Source organism: Mesoplodon bidens (assembly GCF_964165515.1).
Source record: "Mesoplodon bidens genome assembly, chromosome: 19".
Taxonomy (NCBI): domain Eukaryota; kingdom Metazoa; phylum Chordata; class Mammalia; order Artiodactyla; family Ziphiidae; genus Mesoplodon; species Mesoplodon bidens.
The window spans coordinates 5096584-5111677 of record NC_138179.1 but is presented as its reverse complement, the minus strand read 5'-3'; the positions used below and the strand labels follow the sequence as shown (position 1 = coordinate 5111677).

The window sequence follows — 15094 nt, the reverse complement described above, 5'->3', positions numbered from 1 at the left end:
TTATTCTGCATGCTGAGAAGCCCTCTGAGCCTCAATTACACCTGAGCCAGACAAATAGGGCCTAGATGAGGGATCAACAGAGATACAGACTGGGCAGCCTTACAGTGATCCCACCTGGGCCATTATTAATTGGCTGGAAACATCATAAAGAGCATCTCACATCATCACAGAGCATCTCAAACCTCTGCACACAAATGGAGACCCACAGCCCCTGCCCTGAGCCAAAGGCAGGTGGTTTGGGGATTATAAATCTTGAGAATTCTACCCCCTCCACATGGATGGAGAGTGAAGCGCATTTTAACGTCATCCTTTGAAAAGGCTTTTTTCATTCATTGCCTCGACACCGCCCGTGAGAAATCAGGGCAGGTCTCTTGACGCCCATGAGTCACTGCAACGCCTCCTGCCTGGTACTTGGCCTCTGGGCCTCTCCCCTCAGTGCACCTTCCACTTGGCAGCCCAAGTGAGCTTTCTAAAATGAGCTCTGACCACGCACTTCAGGGCCTTCATGGCTCCCTGGAGCCTTCAGGACGAGAACTTCCCGGGAGGTCAGCAAGAGCCCTGTGTCCTGGGCCTCTGCCTGCCTTATCAGCCTCATCCTGCCCCACCCTCTCCCCCATGTTGGAACCGTCTGGACGAAGCCCACCTGTGTCAAGGCTTTTGCTGTGTCATCCTCTGGGTCCAGAATGCTCTTCCTCCCTGTGTCCAACTTGTAAACATCCTTCAAGACAGTCTGAAGCACCAGTTCCTCAAAAAAGCCTTCTTTGATGCTCCCAAAGAACCCTGCACAAGGTTGTTGGGCAGCCATCGGTCTGCATCCCTCTGTGCTCACGGAGGAAAAGGCCTTTGCTCAATGGAGGGCACCCAGTGGCCAGCACAGTACCTGTCGTGTGCGGGGGCTCGGTACCTACTCATTGAATAAATGCCTGAGTGAAAGGTCAGGAAGAAACCTGCAGAGGCCACTGGGTAAAGTGCACTCGTTTGTAAGTCAAGACACCTGACAACTGGATTGTTCTCAGCTGTGCCGCACTGCTGCCCTAGGCAACGGTACTTCCTTCCCAGACCGCCATCTTTCTCATCTGTGCCATGAGGAACTTGTATTAAATTTCTCTTACCTCTTGGGCTCCGACAATTCCCTTAAAAGAGTAAAGGAGGGCTTCCCTGGTGGCGCAGTGGTTGAGAGTCTGCCTGCCGATGCAGGGGACCCGCGTTCGTGCCCCGGTCCGGGAGGATCCCGCATGCCGCGGAGCGGCTGGGCCCGTGAGCCATGGCCGCTGAGCCTGCGCGTCCGGAGCCTGTGCTCCGCAACGGGAGAGGCCACAGCGGTGAGAGGCCCGCGTACCGCAAAAAAAAAAAAAAAAAAAAAAGAGTAAGGGAACACTAATTGTCAGAGTTGATGAAGACTATGGGAAACAGGTGCTCCCACGCATGGCTGATGGGAGGGTGAAAGCCTTAAAAATGTGGATACCCAGATATGCAGCAATTTTACTTCTAGGACTTTTTGCCTAAGAAATAACTGAAGATGTGACTAGAGATTTAACTCCATGGATAATGACCCTAGTATTGCTTATAACAGTGAAAATAGGAAATGACTCAAGTACCTAACAAGAAAGGATTAGTGAATAAAACATAGTATTTCATACCAAATATTACGCAGACATAGGAATGAAATAAATCTCTTTTTATTGACAGAGAGATGTCCAGGCTAAATTAAGTATTAAAAGTAGATTGTAGGGGCTTCCCTGGTGGCACAGTGGTTAAGAATCCAGCTGCCAATTCAGGGGACACGGGTTCGAGCCCTGGTCTGGGAAGATCCCACATGCTGCAGAGCAACTAAGTCCTTGGGTCACAACTACTGAGCCTGCGCTCTACAGCCCGCGAGCCACAACTACCGAAGCCTACATGCCTAGAGCCCGTGCTCCACAACGGAGAGTAGCCCCCCCGCTTGCCACAACTAGAGAAAGCCTATGCTCAGCAATGAAGACCCAACACAGCCAAAAATAAATAAATAAAATTTAAAAAGTAGATTGTAAAATAATATTTAAAGTAATATTAAATATTAAAAATAATATATTTTTTGGCCTCACCACGTGGCTTGTGGGATCTTAGTTCCCCAACCAGGGATTGAACCTGGGCCATGGCATGAAAGCGCCAAGTCCTAACTACTGGACTGCCAGGGAACTCCCCTAAAGTATGTTATCACTTTAAAATACATATTATATCTACATACAGGATATCAAATTATGAAATGGGGTTATTGGCGAGTGGTGGGATTATGGGAAATTATTTTCCTTCCTGCTTCTTATTTATGTGAAAGATGGCAAACCTGGAAAGAAAAAAAATTACCCATAACCTCACCTGATTGTACATATTTTATTTACTTATTCTATAACATTTCATGCATGGAAATATATGTTACAGGATGAAAAAAATGTATTTTCAAAAGCCTATAAAATTCTAGAACCTGATTCACAAAGAGCCTTTCGTCCAAGTTCACCCACAGCAAGTCTCTGGCAGGACAAGGCTGGAAGAATGGCCTCCTCTCTCACGGGCCCCTGGACTCTGCTTCCTGGCAGATGACAGGATCACTGGGCACATGGGGAAGATGTCACTGTCCCTTGTTCCTTGGCCAAGATGTGGTCTGGGCATAGAAGGCGAGAGTGAGTGCAGGAGGGTACCTGAAGGTAGGAGGTGTGGGTAGACCAAACAGGGCATGGGGGCCACGGTTGGCACGTGCCCAGCCTGACGAGGGCACAGGGAGGTGGACAGACACAGTCATTAGTCGTAGGGTACCTTTCCTGCTGCGGAATGGTAGTCCCTTTGCCGGTCTTCCCCTCTTCTATTTCAAAAGTTTAATGCAAATCCTAACGACACTGATCTTGTCCCTGGGAGGCACTGGGCTGTGTCACCCAACTGATCACTAACCACAACCAGCTTGCTTCTCTCCTGGTTCCTGAAATCTGGGGGCAGATGGTGGGGATGCTGGAGACAGCCCCCTACCAAAAGCCAAGAGGAAAGGGGATGAAGAGAGGGATAGAGGAAGTTAACCTTGGTCCTCAGCCCACGGCCCCCGGGGTCTTCTTTCCTGTGAAGCCCAACGGTCCCCAGCCAGATTTCCTGTCCCTTTAGCCTTCTCCAAGAATGGAGGGCTGCCCATCAAGGTTGGCCACAGGGGTCGGGTTACTGTTGGGGGCGGGGCATGGTGCCCTGAGGCAGGTCTGGCCATCATCACTCCAGGTCTCCCCTTCGCCTTCTGTTTCCCATAATTCCTTAGGTTGTCAGTTCCTAACTTTTGTCCCTTTCAATGGAAACTTGGATACTCCGTTGAACCAGGATGTTGGAGGGGGGCGGTTAGTTGTCTGCACCCCCTGGGGACAGCACTGGTCTAGGCACACAGTGGGGAGCTGAGAAACTCTGGGGGTGCTAAGTTCAAAGGCTGGAGACAGTTCTGGCCCCTCCTCTCCTGCCCGTGTCACCCATATCAGAGAACTCTTTCTAGGCACCCCGGGCCCAGGAGGGGAGGAGAGAGAGTTCAGTCTCCAGGGGCGGGCCTCATCTGCCCTGCCCCTCCCCCAGCTTGGAGGACATAAAAGCCCAGATTTAGCTAAGAGGTGATGTCAATGCCAGGTGGAGCACTGGAACTTTGGAGGTAGGGTCCTGGACACTGTCTGTTGGCAGAACCCACTGAGGGGGCACTGGGGGGTGAAGGTGGGGGTGAGCAGCCTGGGAGGAGAGGGATGTGGGGCTCTCTTCTCCCTAAATGCCCTGTGGGCTTTGGACACTTACTGGGCTTGGGGTCTTGATGCAGAGATGAAGCTGCCCCTGGGCCTAGCAGGACTCCTGGTCATTCTAGCCACGCCCCAGCCTTCTGAGGGTGCCGCTCCAGGTAACAGTTCAGAAGGAAGGGAAAAGGTGGTGTGTCGGGGGAGGTTCTGAGTCCCCGGGGTGCCCTTCCTCGGTGTAAGCCACCCGGGCTCTAGGGCCTGATGGGGCCTTTGGGCCCATTCCTGACCTCGTGACCCCTGTTCTGGGCAGCCGTCCTGAGGGAAGTGGAGACCTCGGTGGTGCTGACCTGCATGGAGGAGGCCAAGCGTCTAGTGGACAAAGCCTACAAGGAGCGGCGGGAAAGGTGGGGCACCGGGGTACGGCGTGGCTCTGGGCAAGGCTGTCCCAGGCCTTTCAGAGAAGGATCAGGCAGTGGGGAATTTGTGGCTGGGCGTGGGGCCCTCTGTCTGTCAGTCTTTTTATCTCTGGCTGTGAGAACATTTTCCAAACCATGCCTCCCACGGCCTGGCCTCTGGGCACCCAGGTCCAAACCCTGTTTAAAAAGAGAAACCTGCTTCCTAACTGGGGGCCTGTCTACACTGTCCTCTGTGTCCAGAACCCCGGGCTGGGGCTCTGCTGAGTGTCCCTGCCTCCCTTCTCTGCCCTCACCGCTCCCTCCCCCAAGCAGCATCAAGCAGCGGCTTCACAGTGGCTCGGCCAGCCCCATGGAACTCCTGTCCTACTTCAAGCAGCCAGTGGCAGCCACCAGGACAGCTGTGAGGGCTGCTGACTACCTGCACGTGGCCCTAGGCCTGCTGGAGAGGAAGCTGCGGCCGCTGTGGCCAGGCCGCTTCAATGTCACGGGTACCATTCCCTCTACATCCCAGACCCTCGCTCAATCCCAGTGGTTCCCCCAACCCCTCTTTCCAGGGGGTCTCAGCGGGCATCCTAGCCTCCCCTCCATGTCCTCAGACCACACCCCCCAACCGAGGCTCCCCAGCAGAGGATAGAAAATAGGGTCTCAGCTCCCACTCGCCCCCTACTTTCCCGGCCCCGCAGACGTGCTGACACCTGCCCAGCTGAATCTGCTGTCCAAGACTAGCGGCTGCGCCTACCAGGACCTGGGGGTGAGGTGCCCAGGGGAGGACAAGTACCGAACCATCACCGGGCAGTGCAACAACAGGTGCGGCCGCTGGGGACCGCCCCTCGGCGGGCGGGCGGTGGCTAGAGGGGGTTGGTCCCGGCCACATGGCGTCAGCGCCCTGTTCCCCCACCCCTGCAGGCGCAGCCCCACGCTGGGGGCCTCCAACCGCGCCTTTGCGCGCTGGCTGCCGGCGGAGTATGAGGATGGCTTCTCCCTGCCCTTCGGCTGGACACCAGGGGTCAAGCGCAACGGCTTCCCGGTGCCCCTGGTGAGCCCGGGCCCGCGGAGTGGGAGAGGCCCGGCCGAGGCCAGGGCCCCTGACTCCCCGTGTCCCGCAGGCTCGCGCCGTCTCCAACGCCATCGTGCGCTTCCCCACGGAGAACCTGACCACGGACCAGGAGCGCTCGCTCATGTTCATGCAGTGGGGCCAGCTGCTCGACCACGACCTCGACTTCACCCCCGAGCCGGCCGCCCGCGTCTCCTTCCTCACTGGCGTCAACTGCGAGACCAGCTGCCTGCGCCAGCCTCCCTGCTTCCCGCTCGAGGTACGCCCTCCCTGCCCCACCGGCCAGCCTGCCGGGTCGCGGGAGGGACGGCGTTCCCGGAAGGGACCACCTCCCTCCGTGCTCAGCCTTCCTTCCCTGGCTCCCAGCAAGGCTGGCCCTGAGCCCCCATCCCCCACCACTCTGGGCTAGGGACCTTCCCACCGTCCCTCAAACCTCTGTGTGCAGGTGCGGGGGGGGGGTGCGGGGCTCAGTCCTCCTCCCTCCCCACTCACGGGCTCCCTCTCCCCAAGCCCACATCACAAAGAGGCTGGGTTTTGGGGTTGGAGCAGGACTGAGAGGTGGGCTGTTTGGTCGAGGCACGTGCAGAGTAGGTAGACGAGGGGAGAAAGAAGGAAGGAGGATCCGAGAGAGGGAGAGAGACACAGGGGCCAGAGGGAGAGAGACACAGGGGCCGGGGGGAGAGAGACACAGGGGCCAGGGGGAGAGAGACACAGGGGCCGGGGGGAGAGAGACACAGGGGCCAGGGGGAGAGAGACACAGGGGCCGGGGGGAGAGAGACACAGGGGCCAGGGGGAGAGAGACACAGGGGCCAGAGGGAGAGAGACACAGGGGCCGGGGGGAGAGAGACACAGGGGCCAGGGGGAGAGAGACACAGGGACCAGAGGGAGAGAGACACAGGGGCCAGGGGAAGAGAGACACAGGGGCCGGGGGGAGAGAGACACAGGGGCCAGAGGGAGAGAGACACAGGGGCCAGCGGGAGAGAGGGGAAAGGGACAGGGAAGAGACAGAGACGGGAGAGGAAGGGGAAAGGAAGAGGAGGCCCCCGGAGAGTGTAGAGACCAGATCTAGAGAACAGAGGAGGGAGGAGCAGAGACAGAAAAGAGGAGAGAAAGGAGGTTTGGGGGGAGGGGTCAGAGGACTGGCCACTCCCCCTCCAGGGGGCCCCACATCCCCCACGCCAGCGCCCGACTCCTCACCCCTCCAGCTCGGAGGTGCGCTGCTAGTGGAACCTCAGGCTGATCCCCTGGGGGCCTTGAGGTGCCTTCCTGCCCGCCCAGGGGGCCGAGGAGCTCCGTTTTAGTGTCTGGGTTGCCCCCTCTGGTTCTGGGCTCTAGGCTGCTTCCGAGGTGGGAATTAAGGCCTTCAGGAGGGTGGGCGGGAGAAAGCCACTCCTGATCGCTGTCCCTGCCCTCGGCGAGCCCGCCGGGCCTCTCTCTGTGCCGCAGATCCCGCCTGATGACCCCCGCATCAAGAACCAACGTGATTGCATCCCTTTCTTCCGCTCCAGCCCGGCCTGCAAAGGGAGCAACATCACCATCCGCAACCAGATCAACGCGCTCACCTCCTTCGTGGACGCCAGCATGGTTTACGGCAGCGAGGACCCCTTGGCCATGAAGCTGCGCAACCTGACCAACCAGCTGGGGCTGCTGGCCGTCAACACCCGCTTCCATGACAACGGCCGGGCCCTGCTGCCCTTTGACAACCTGCACGATGACCCCTGCCTGCTCACCAACCGCACCGCGAACATCCCCTGCTTCCTGGCAGGTCAGTCCTGGGCAGGGACCTGGGCTGACGCAGGGGTGCCCCCTACCGGAGCCACAGCGGGCCTGTTTGAGAGCCCCTTGTGGGTTTGCATTTAGAGAGACTGTCCTCATCAACCTCATGATATTAATCCAGTTGCCTTGGTAACGAGTTGGATGGAGCCAGAGAGGCGAAACAAAAACAAAACCCCAAACCAACAGAAACAATAACCCCAAACCTAAGAAGGAGACTCAGGGATGGCCAAGGAGCGAGCCTCTGTCCATCTGTTCAGCCCTTTCTCTGTCGCTCTCTTTCCCTCTGGACTCTGGGAGAGAGGCAACTTGAGTCCTCCAGGGACAGGGCACTGAAGGGCAGAGAGCACCGCGGCACCCTCACCCTCTAGAATCACAGTATCCAATCTGGTAGCCACTAGCCACACATGGCTATTTTCATTTACGTGTAAGTTAATTTAAATGAACTTAAATTAAAAACAAGATTCCTCCACTGTGCTAGCTCTATTTCAGGTGCTCAACGGCCTTGTAGGCTAGTGGCTTCCGTATGGGACAGCTCAGATGTAGAACGTTTCCATCTTCATGTTCTATTGCTGCTCCAGCACATCACCACCTATCCACCTTGATTCCCTGTAATAAGAGAGGGTGGGATTTTCGATGTAAACAACTGGCATTCCTGGGGATATGGTTGGGGCAATGATGGGGGTAGTGCCCAGAAATGTTACGCTTTTACCTTTAAACCCAACGGTGGGTCTGAGGCCTTTCTCTCTGGCCTCCCAACCTCACCTCCTGGTGGCTCCTGATGGCTGGGCCCTGGGGAGGAGAATCAAGGTCAGCACCAGTGTGGGCTTCTCTGGGCTAGTGGGGGAAGAGCAGCACTCCTTGGCCTCCACATGGTGTTGAGCCACATGTTCCCAGCCTGGATGGTCATGACCTCTGTCAGGTTGTGGGGAGGAAAAGCTGCTCTCAGAGAATATCCTTCTCAACAAACTTTAGAGCTGTGGAGGACTGAACCCAGTGTCCTGCAGAAATGAGCCTGGCCCTAACCCTCTGGTACTTCCAGAGCAGGTTTAGGGGAGGACTTGAGGGATCAGAGGGTCACACTTTGTTCTTTTGCACAGTCTCAGGGGTGGACTTCAAACATCCTGTGCCCTGGCTCCCTGCCCTGAGCAGGCTGCACAATTAGCATGCAGTAAGGTGCGGATGGCAGTTCTGAGCAGATGGTACTGGCCTTCTAGAGTCCTGTGTTAAGAAGGATTCTGAGGCTGTATCCAATTTTAGAAGCAGAGAGGGCTGTGATCATTCACTGTGTCTCACATGGACAGGAAAATAGGGAGAGCCAATGTGCATGCTACTTTTTGGCCTTCCCTGAATCAAGAGAATAAGTCAATCAAGCTGTATTCATGGATCTCCTATTTTGTACCAGGCACTGTGTTAAACCCCATGTGTCTATGTATACATTGGGTGGGAGGGTCAGATACAAAAAGGCACGAGCCATGGTCCTTGTCCTCAAGGTGCTACCAGTCTCAGGTGTGGGAAGGTGGCAAGTCTTGTGTCAGATCTGGTGCTTAGTGAATGAGCATCTCTGACCAGCAGTGCCACTAAAGAGAGGAAGAGCTATCATGGTGGACCAGGGCATCAAGGCAGGCTTCCTAGAGGAGGTGTAAACTGAGCATGGCGTGGAAAGATGGGTGGAGAGGAGGGCTGGGTAAGGAGCATTTGAGGCCTTGGCTTGGGAGAGGGTTTCAGTGGAGCGAGTCCTTTCTGGGAGGGAGGTCTTAGGAACGACAGTAGCTTTTGCTTCCCCAAGGGGACACCCGCTCAAGTGAGATGCCTGAGCTCACCTCCATGCACACACTCTTTCTGCGGGAGCACAACCGGCTGGCCACAGAGCTCAAGCGCCTGAACCCTTGCTGGAATGGAGAGAAGCTCTATCAGGAAGCCCGAAAGATCGTGGGAGCCATGGTCCAGGTAGGCAGTCCTGCGCATCAGTGATGCCAGGGGTCGGCAGGCTTGGGATCCAGACATGCCTCTGCCACATCTTAGCAGTGCAAATGAACTCTCATGAGCTTCAGTTTCTTCATCCGTGATACTGTAAGGATTAAAGGACACATATGAAAACACCTAGCAGATACTAAGTGCCTGACGAGGGTCACTTGCCTTCCAACCCCTTTCCCAGGCTTGCTGACATTTCTACGGATACTCTCCTGTCCACCGGGAATGGTACTGGGAGGTTTAAGCAGGTGGTTCTAAAGTACCTGGCGCACAGTAGCTGTTCAGTAAATGCTTCTCCTTTCCTTCATCTCATCAGCACCCTTAGCTCCTTTGCACGCTCCCTCTTTTTTTTTTTTTTTTTTTTTTTGCGGTACACGCGCCTCTCGCTGCTGTGGCCTCTCCCGTTGCGGAGCACAGGCCCCGGACACGCAGGCCCAGCGGCCAAGGCTCACGGACCCAGTTGCTCCGCAGCATGGGGGATCTTCCCAGACCAGGGCTCGAACCCGTGTCCCCTGCATTGGCAGGCAGACTCTCAACCACTGCGCCACCGGGGAAGCCCTCCCTCTTCTTTATAGCTCTATCACAGCTCACCTGCTCTCCTTATCCTCGCTCATCCGTGGGGGGTGTTCTCTCAACCTTTTTTGAAATGTTTAAATGCTTTATTTATTTATTTATTGGCCGCACTACATGGCTTGTGGAATCTTAGTTCCCCGACCAGGGATCGAACTCGCGCCCCCTGCAGTGGAAGCACAGAGTCCTAACCACTGGACCGCCAGGGGATTTCCCTTCTCCCAACTTTTTTTTTTTTTTTTTTTTTTTTGCGGTAGGCGGGCCTCTCACTGTTGTGGCCTTTCCCGTTGCGGAGCCTGGACGCGCAGGCTCAGCGGCCATGGCTCACGGGCCCAGCTGCTCTGGCATGTGGGATCTTCCCGGACCGGGCCACGAACCCGTGTCCCCTGCATCGGCAGGCAGACTCTCAACCACTGCGCCACCAGGGAAGCCCTCTCCCAACTTTTGATGCTCCAGCATCCCCATTGTCTCCCCAAGACATAAACACACACACACACACACACACACACACGCACGCATGCACATGCACACCCCTTGTTAATACTCCTTGACCCTGGAGGGGAGAGAGTTGCTGGTGCTGAGGGTGAGTTTTCAATTTGCACTGAGAAAGTAAGCGAGATTCATTTAAACCTCAGAGGAAATTCCAGAGTCTGGAATCTAGAGTGGGACTGTTCCATCTCTTCTGTTTTCACTGGGAGAAAGCATCTAGGGTGGCCCTTTTCCATTTTGCTTCCCCTCCTCCTACAGGCAATATATTGAACCCTACTGTAAGCCAGGCACTTGCTGGGCACTGAGTAATTTCAAGAGAAATGAGATACAACCCTTGCCCTCAAGGAGCTAATAAGTTTGTAGGAGAAATGGGACCATGGGTCACAAGGGCAAGGGAGCTATTGCAAGGACTAACAAAGCCCTTTTTTTATGTAATACTTTAGGGCAGAGAGCAGCATAATTACCTGTAATTTACATTTGAGGAACTGGGGCTCAGAGAGGTTAATAACTGGCCCAAGGGCACACAGCAGAGCTCTGTTTATGCCATTCGGTGCCACTCTGTGAGACTCAGCTCCAGTGCTGTAGGAGGCAAGTCCCTGGCCGTATATACGAGGGAGGGATCCCCCGAGTCAGGAGCAGGCGAAGAATCTGCTGGGCGGGGTGAGTGGAGAGGCTGCTCTGCGTGACTTTTCTTTAGATCATCACTTACCGGGATTACTTGCCCCTGGTGCTGGGGCCGGTGGCCATGAGGAAGTACCTGCCCAAGTACCGCTCCTACAATGACTCGGTGGACCCGCGCATCGCCAACGTCTTCACCAACGCCTTCCGCTATGGCCACACCCTCATCCAGCCCTTCATGTTCCGCCTGGACAATCGGTACCAGCCTATGCAGCCCAACCCTCGTGTTCCGCTCAGCAAGGTCTTTTTTGCCAGCTGGAGGGTTGTGCTGGAAGGTGAGCAGGACCTAGGCCAGGAGTGAGCGGGCAGCCGAGGGTGAGATGGGGGTGGGCTTGGTCACAGGGAGCTGGGGTGGAACAAATCCTCTTTCCTTCCGTCTTTGGGGATCTGATCTGACTTTCCAGCCTCTGACTTTCAAGCAGAGTTCACCTGACTCTGCTTTTGCACATCTGATAACAAAGAGTGGGGTGGAGATGGCTTGTAAGGAGCTGGCTCCTTCCTGTGTGTTGTATTGAATAATTCTCAGCGACCCAGGAGGCCAGGGGCTGGGAGCACCTGAGCCTTGCCAGTCTGAATGGTATTACCCGTGGAGACCTCAAAGCCTCAGTGAGGACCTGCCCGCTGGGGACACCTTGGCACCAGAAGCCACATGTGCCCAGCCCTCTTCTGCAATCCCCCCAGTTCTACCTGACTCCGGTCTGAGCACTGATACTGAGCCAGATCCTTCCCCCAACCTTGCTCCTCTCGCCCCAGGTGGCATTGACCCCATCCTCCGGGGCCTCATGGCCACCCCTGCGAAGCTGAATCTCCAGAACCAAATCGCGGTGGATGAGATCCGGGAGCGGTTGTTTGAGCAGGTCATGAGGATCGGGCTGGACCTGCCCGCTCTAAACATGCAGCGCAGCCGGGACCACGGCCTCCCAGGTGAGGGGCTGTAGGAGTCTCCCCGGCCCCGCCCCTCCCCACCTCCCACTCCAGTGCCTGCCCTCTCCAGGGCCCCCAGCTGCCCGGGGCTCCCCCGAACCCCCCAGAACGTTGCTCTTAGGATGCGGTCTGAGGTCAGGCCCCTACCTCTCCCTGGGCCCATCTGCCCCGTTTCCAGCACCTCCCGCCTCCTTTGTGTTGCTGTAACCCTCCAACTTAGAGCATCATCGTAATAACCACAAGCCCCCGCCCACAGTCTGAAAATCTGTCTCCATCTCATTTCACTTTGCTTCATTTTACATGAATTCTGAGGGGAAGAGATTGTTATCACCTCCATTTTACTGATGAGGAAACCGAGGCCTGGAGAAATTCAGAATCTGCCCAGGTCCTCCAGCCAAGTCCATGGCAGAGCTGGAATTGGAGCCCAGATCAGCCTCACGCCACGCCCGTGCCTGTGTTATAGGACAGCTGGTGTGGCCGATCCTTCTAGACACACTGCGCCCATCACGGGTCTGAGATCTCCACAGGGGGCCGGGAGATGCTCCTCTTCTTGGACCCAGCAGGAGTTATGGCAATTTAGGATTTATCCCGTAGGGCGGGAGGGCAAGGGGAAGACAGAGAGGCTCCTGGAGAGACCCAGCTGTCCCCAGGCCCCTGGAGAGGCCGGAGGGCTCCCTGTGGGGTTTATAGCCTGGTAGCAGCCCCTCTGTGTCCTCCCCTCCCTCAGGCACCTCAGTACGTGGCCTCGCTGTGTTGGGAAGGTGGCCTTTCTGGGACCCACCCACGGGCCTCTCTCCCGTCCCCCCCATACAGGGTACAATGCCTGGAGGCGCTTCTGCGGGCTTCCGCAGCCCAGCACGGTGGGCGAGCTGGGCACGGTCCTGGAGAACCTGGACCTAGCGAGGAAGCTGCTGGCCCAGTACGGCACGCCCGACAACATCGACGTCTGGATGGGGGGTGTGGCCGAGCCCTTGAACAGCAAAGGCCGCGTGGGCCTGCTCCTCGCCTGTCTCATCGGGACCCAGTTCAGGAAGCTCCGTGATGGCGATCGGTGAGGACGGAGGCCGAGGGGCTCCGCTGTGCGGCGGTGGGCCTGCCCCCGACCCTCGGGGGCCCCCGCTTCCTCCTGCTAGAGGGAGTCCGTCCTGGGGAGCCTCAGGGTCATCCCTAATGCGCCCTGAATCTGTTGGGGGCGCAGCAAGGAGGGACCTGGACCCCTGGTGGTAAAGGAGGGAAGAGAGAAAATGCCACTCGCAGTCACTTCTTCTCCGGGTCCCGGGCCGCTGCCACGGCACCGCCGGTCTCTGTTGAAAGGTCCCCTCCTCGCTTTCCCACGGCTGCTCCTACTGTCCTTTCCCTGGGGTCCTGACCTCTATCACAGCCAGGTCTACCGTAGCCTGAATCGCGCCTTTGGGATCATTTTTCAAAGGTGTCCCACTCCGGGTGGACAAATTATACACCACCCCCAAGAGCCTCTCTCCCCACGTGGATGTAGCCCTGGCTACACTGTGAATGAGTGTGGGCCTGGCTCCCGGTCTGTCGTCAGCGGTGCCCGGAGGCTGCTGCGGCGTGGCCGGGGGAGGCAGTCCGGCAGCTGTGAGCGGGGCGCTACTTGTTTGAACCCCCCCGGGCTGCCTGAGGGCCTGGAGCTCCCCCGTGCTGTGGGGCCGGTGTCATCCGGGGGCAGCTCTAGCCAGCGGACGCCCTCCCGGCCCAGGAGGGCCTCAGGCACAGTGGCCGGCGGTGTTCCCGTGCAGGTTCTGGTGGCAGCACGAAGGCGTGTTCAGCCCGCAGCAGCAGCAGGCCCTGGCCAAGATCTCCCTGCCCCGCATCATCTGTGACAACACAGGCATCACCGTCGTGTCCAAGAACAACATCTTCGAGTCCAACACGTTCCCTCGGGACTTTGTCAACTGCAGTGCGCTCCCTGCGTTGGACTTGGCTTCCTGGAGGGACAGGGACTAGAGGCTGGGTAAGGGGGTGCAGTGGTGAGGTGAAGGTTGGGCACACCTGGGCTGGCCAATTGGAACCACAGAGATCTCCCTTCCCTAGGTGGACCCATCCCTGTTCTGGGTGCCAGCCAGAAAAACCAATGACTAGACATTCATTCATGTGTATGTGTGTGTGTGTGTACGTGCACAATGAATATAAACTGCATTTTGTGTGTGTGTGTAGTGTGTGAACATGGGTAGTATTTTGTGTGTGTGTACGTGTGAGTGTGTGTTTGCTGTTTATTACTAAGTATGGACAGCAGCAGAGTGGATTGGTGAGGAACACAAGCTCAGGAACCAGACTGCTTGGGTTCAGATCTTGCCTCTGCAGCTCACCAGCTATGTGACCTTGAACAAGTTCCTCAACCTTGCTAAGCCTGAATTTTCTTCTCTGTAAATAACAGCTCTCACGGCTCCTTAGAAGGTCCATTTGCATTCTCTAGTACTCGGTTTATTGAGCACTTACTACCTGCCAGGCACTGTGCTAGGCATGGGAAACATACAGAAAAAGTCAGACACCGTTTCTGCCCTCACGGAGCTTATACCTGGAGAGTGTCCGGGTAGCAGAGGTGAACCAGCGGCCCCAGAGGCGTGGCTAGTAGCGGCTGGGCTGTGGGTGGTGGTGGAGTTATGGGCCCGTGCGAGCCCGGCTCCGCCCCTGGCTGCCTTTTCTCTTCCTTACCCTCTTCTCTTGCTTTTTCACAGGAGCCTCTGCCTGGAGAGGGACTGGGGCCCATTGGCCCTTTTGTACCATTTGTTTGTACCTGATGATTTTGATAATAAAACATCACTGATGGGGATCTTTGCTCTGTCTGCAGTGGGGCTGGACCCTCAGCATGAGGCTTGCTCTGGGCTCTGAACTTGAACCAGGGTGGTCAGTGCTTCAGGGCCCTTTCTGAACTGGGGGTCAGGACATCCAGGAGTCCTCCTTTGGCTGATTCATGCGTGGAAGGCAGTCAGTTCTTAGAAGCCTAGGGGCCAGGCCAAACCAAGCAGACCCTCTTCCCTCACCTTCCCCAGGGAACGGGACTTGCGGTCACCAAGCCCTTCTGTTCGTGCATTGCTCTGGGAAGTATTTGCTACGTGCTCACTCTGTGTCAGGCTGGGAAATAGAGGGGACACACACTTTTCCTGCAGGAGAGGAAAAGCAGAGGGGTGATGGGAAGGTAGTTCCTTCCCCAGAGAGCAAGGCACCTCTGGATCCTGCATCCCTGCAGCTGGCACCGTGGTTCGGAGGCCCTAGGACAGTAGACTCCTTCTCACTCCTGCCTTCACGGGGCCGGGTTCCCAGACTGGGACAGTTCCCTAATAGACTTGCCTGGAGCTTAATCCCTCTGACTGGTGGATTCCCTCCCTTCTTCCCACATTTGGGCAGGGGCACCCACAGCCGGAGCCTGAAAGCATGCAGGATGCTGGGGCTCCCATGCCCATAGGAGCCCCCGGCACTTCACCCTAGCAGGATAAATACTACTCGGCTCCATTTCACTGATGACGAGAGGGGTG

At 56.7% G+C, this 15094-nt stretch overlaps 1 protein-coding gene across 1 annotated transcript; it reads left to right on the top strand.

Annotated features, from left to right (window-relative positions):
- Positions 1-3789: 3789 nt before the first annotated feature.
- On the top strand, positions 3790-13565 carry MPO (myeloperoxidase; the record flags this gene model as incomplete). The annotated part of the gene is made up of 12 exons (XM_081217934.1): positions 3790-3883; positions 4033-4126; positions 4451-4626; positions 4822-4945; positions 5045-5174; positions 5245-5451; positions 6639-6957; positions 8755-8915; positions 10696-10951; positions 11430-11600; positions 12414-12651; positions 13358-13565. The coding sequence occupies exons 1-12, from the start codon at positions 3808-3810 to the stop codon at positions 13563-13565; spliced, it is 2160 nt and encodes a 719-aa protein (XP_081074060.1). The 5' UTR covers positions 3790-3807.
- Positions 13566-15094: the final 1529 nt, after the last annotated feature.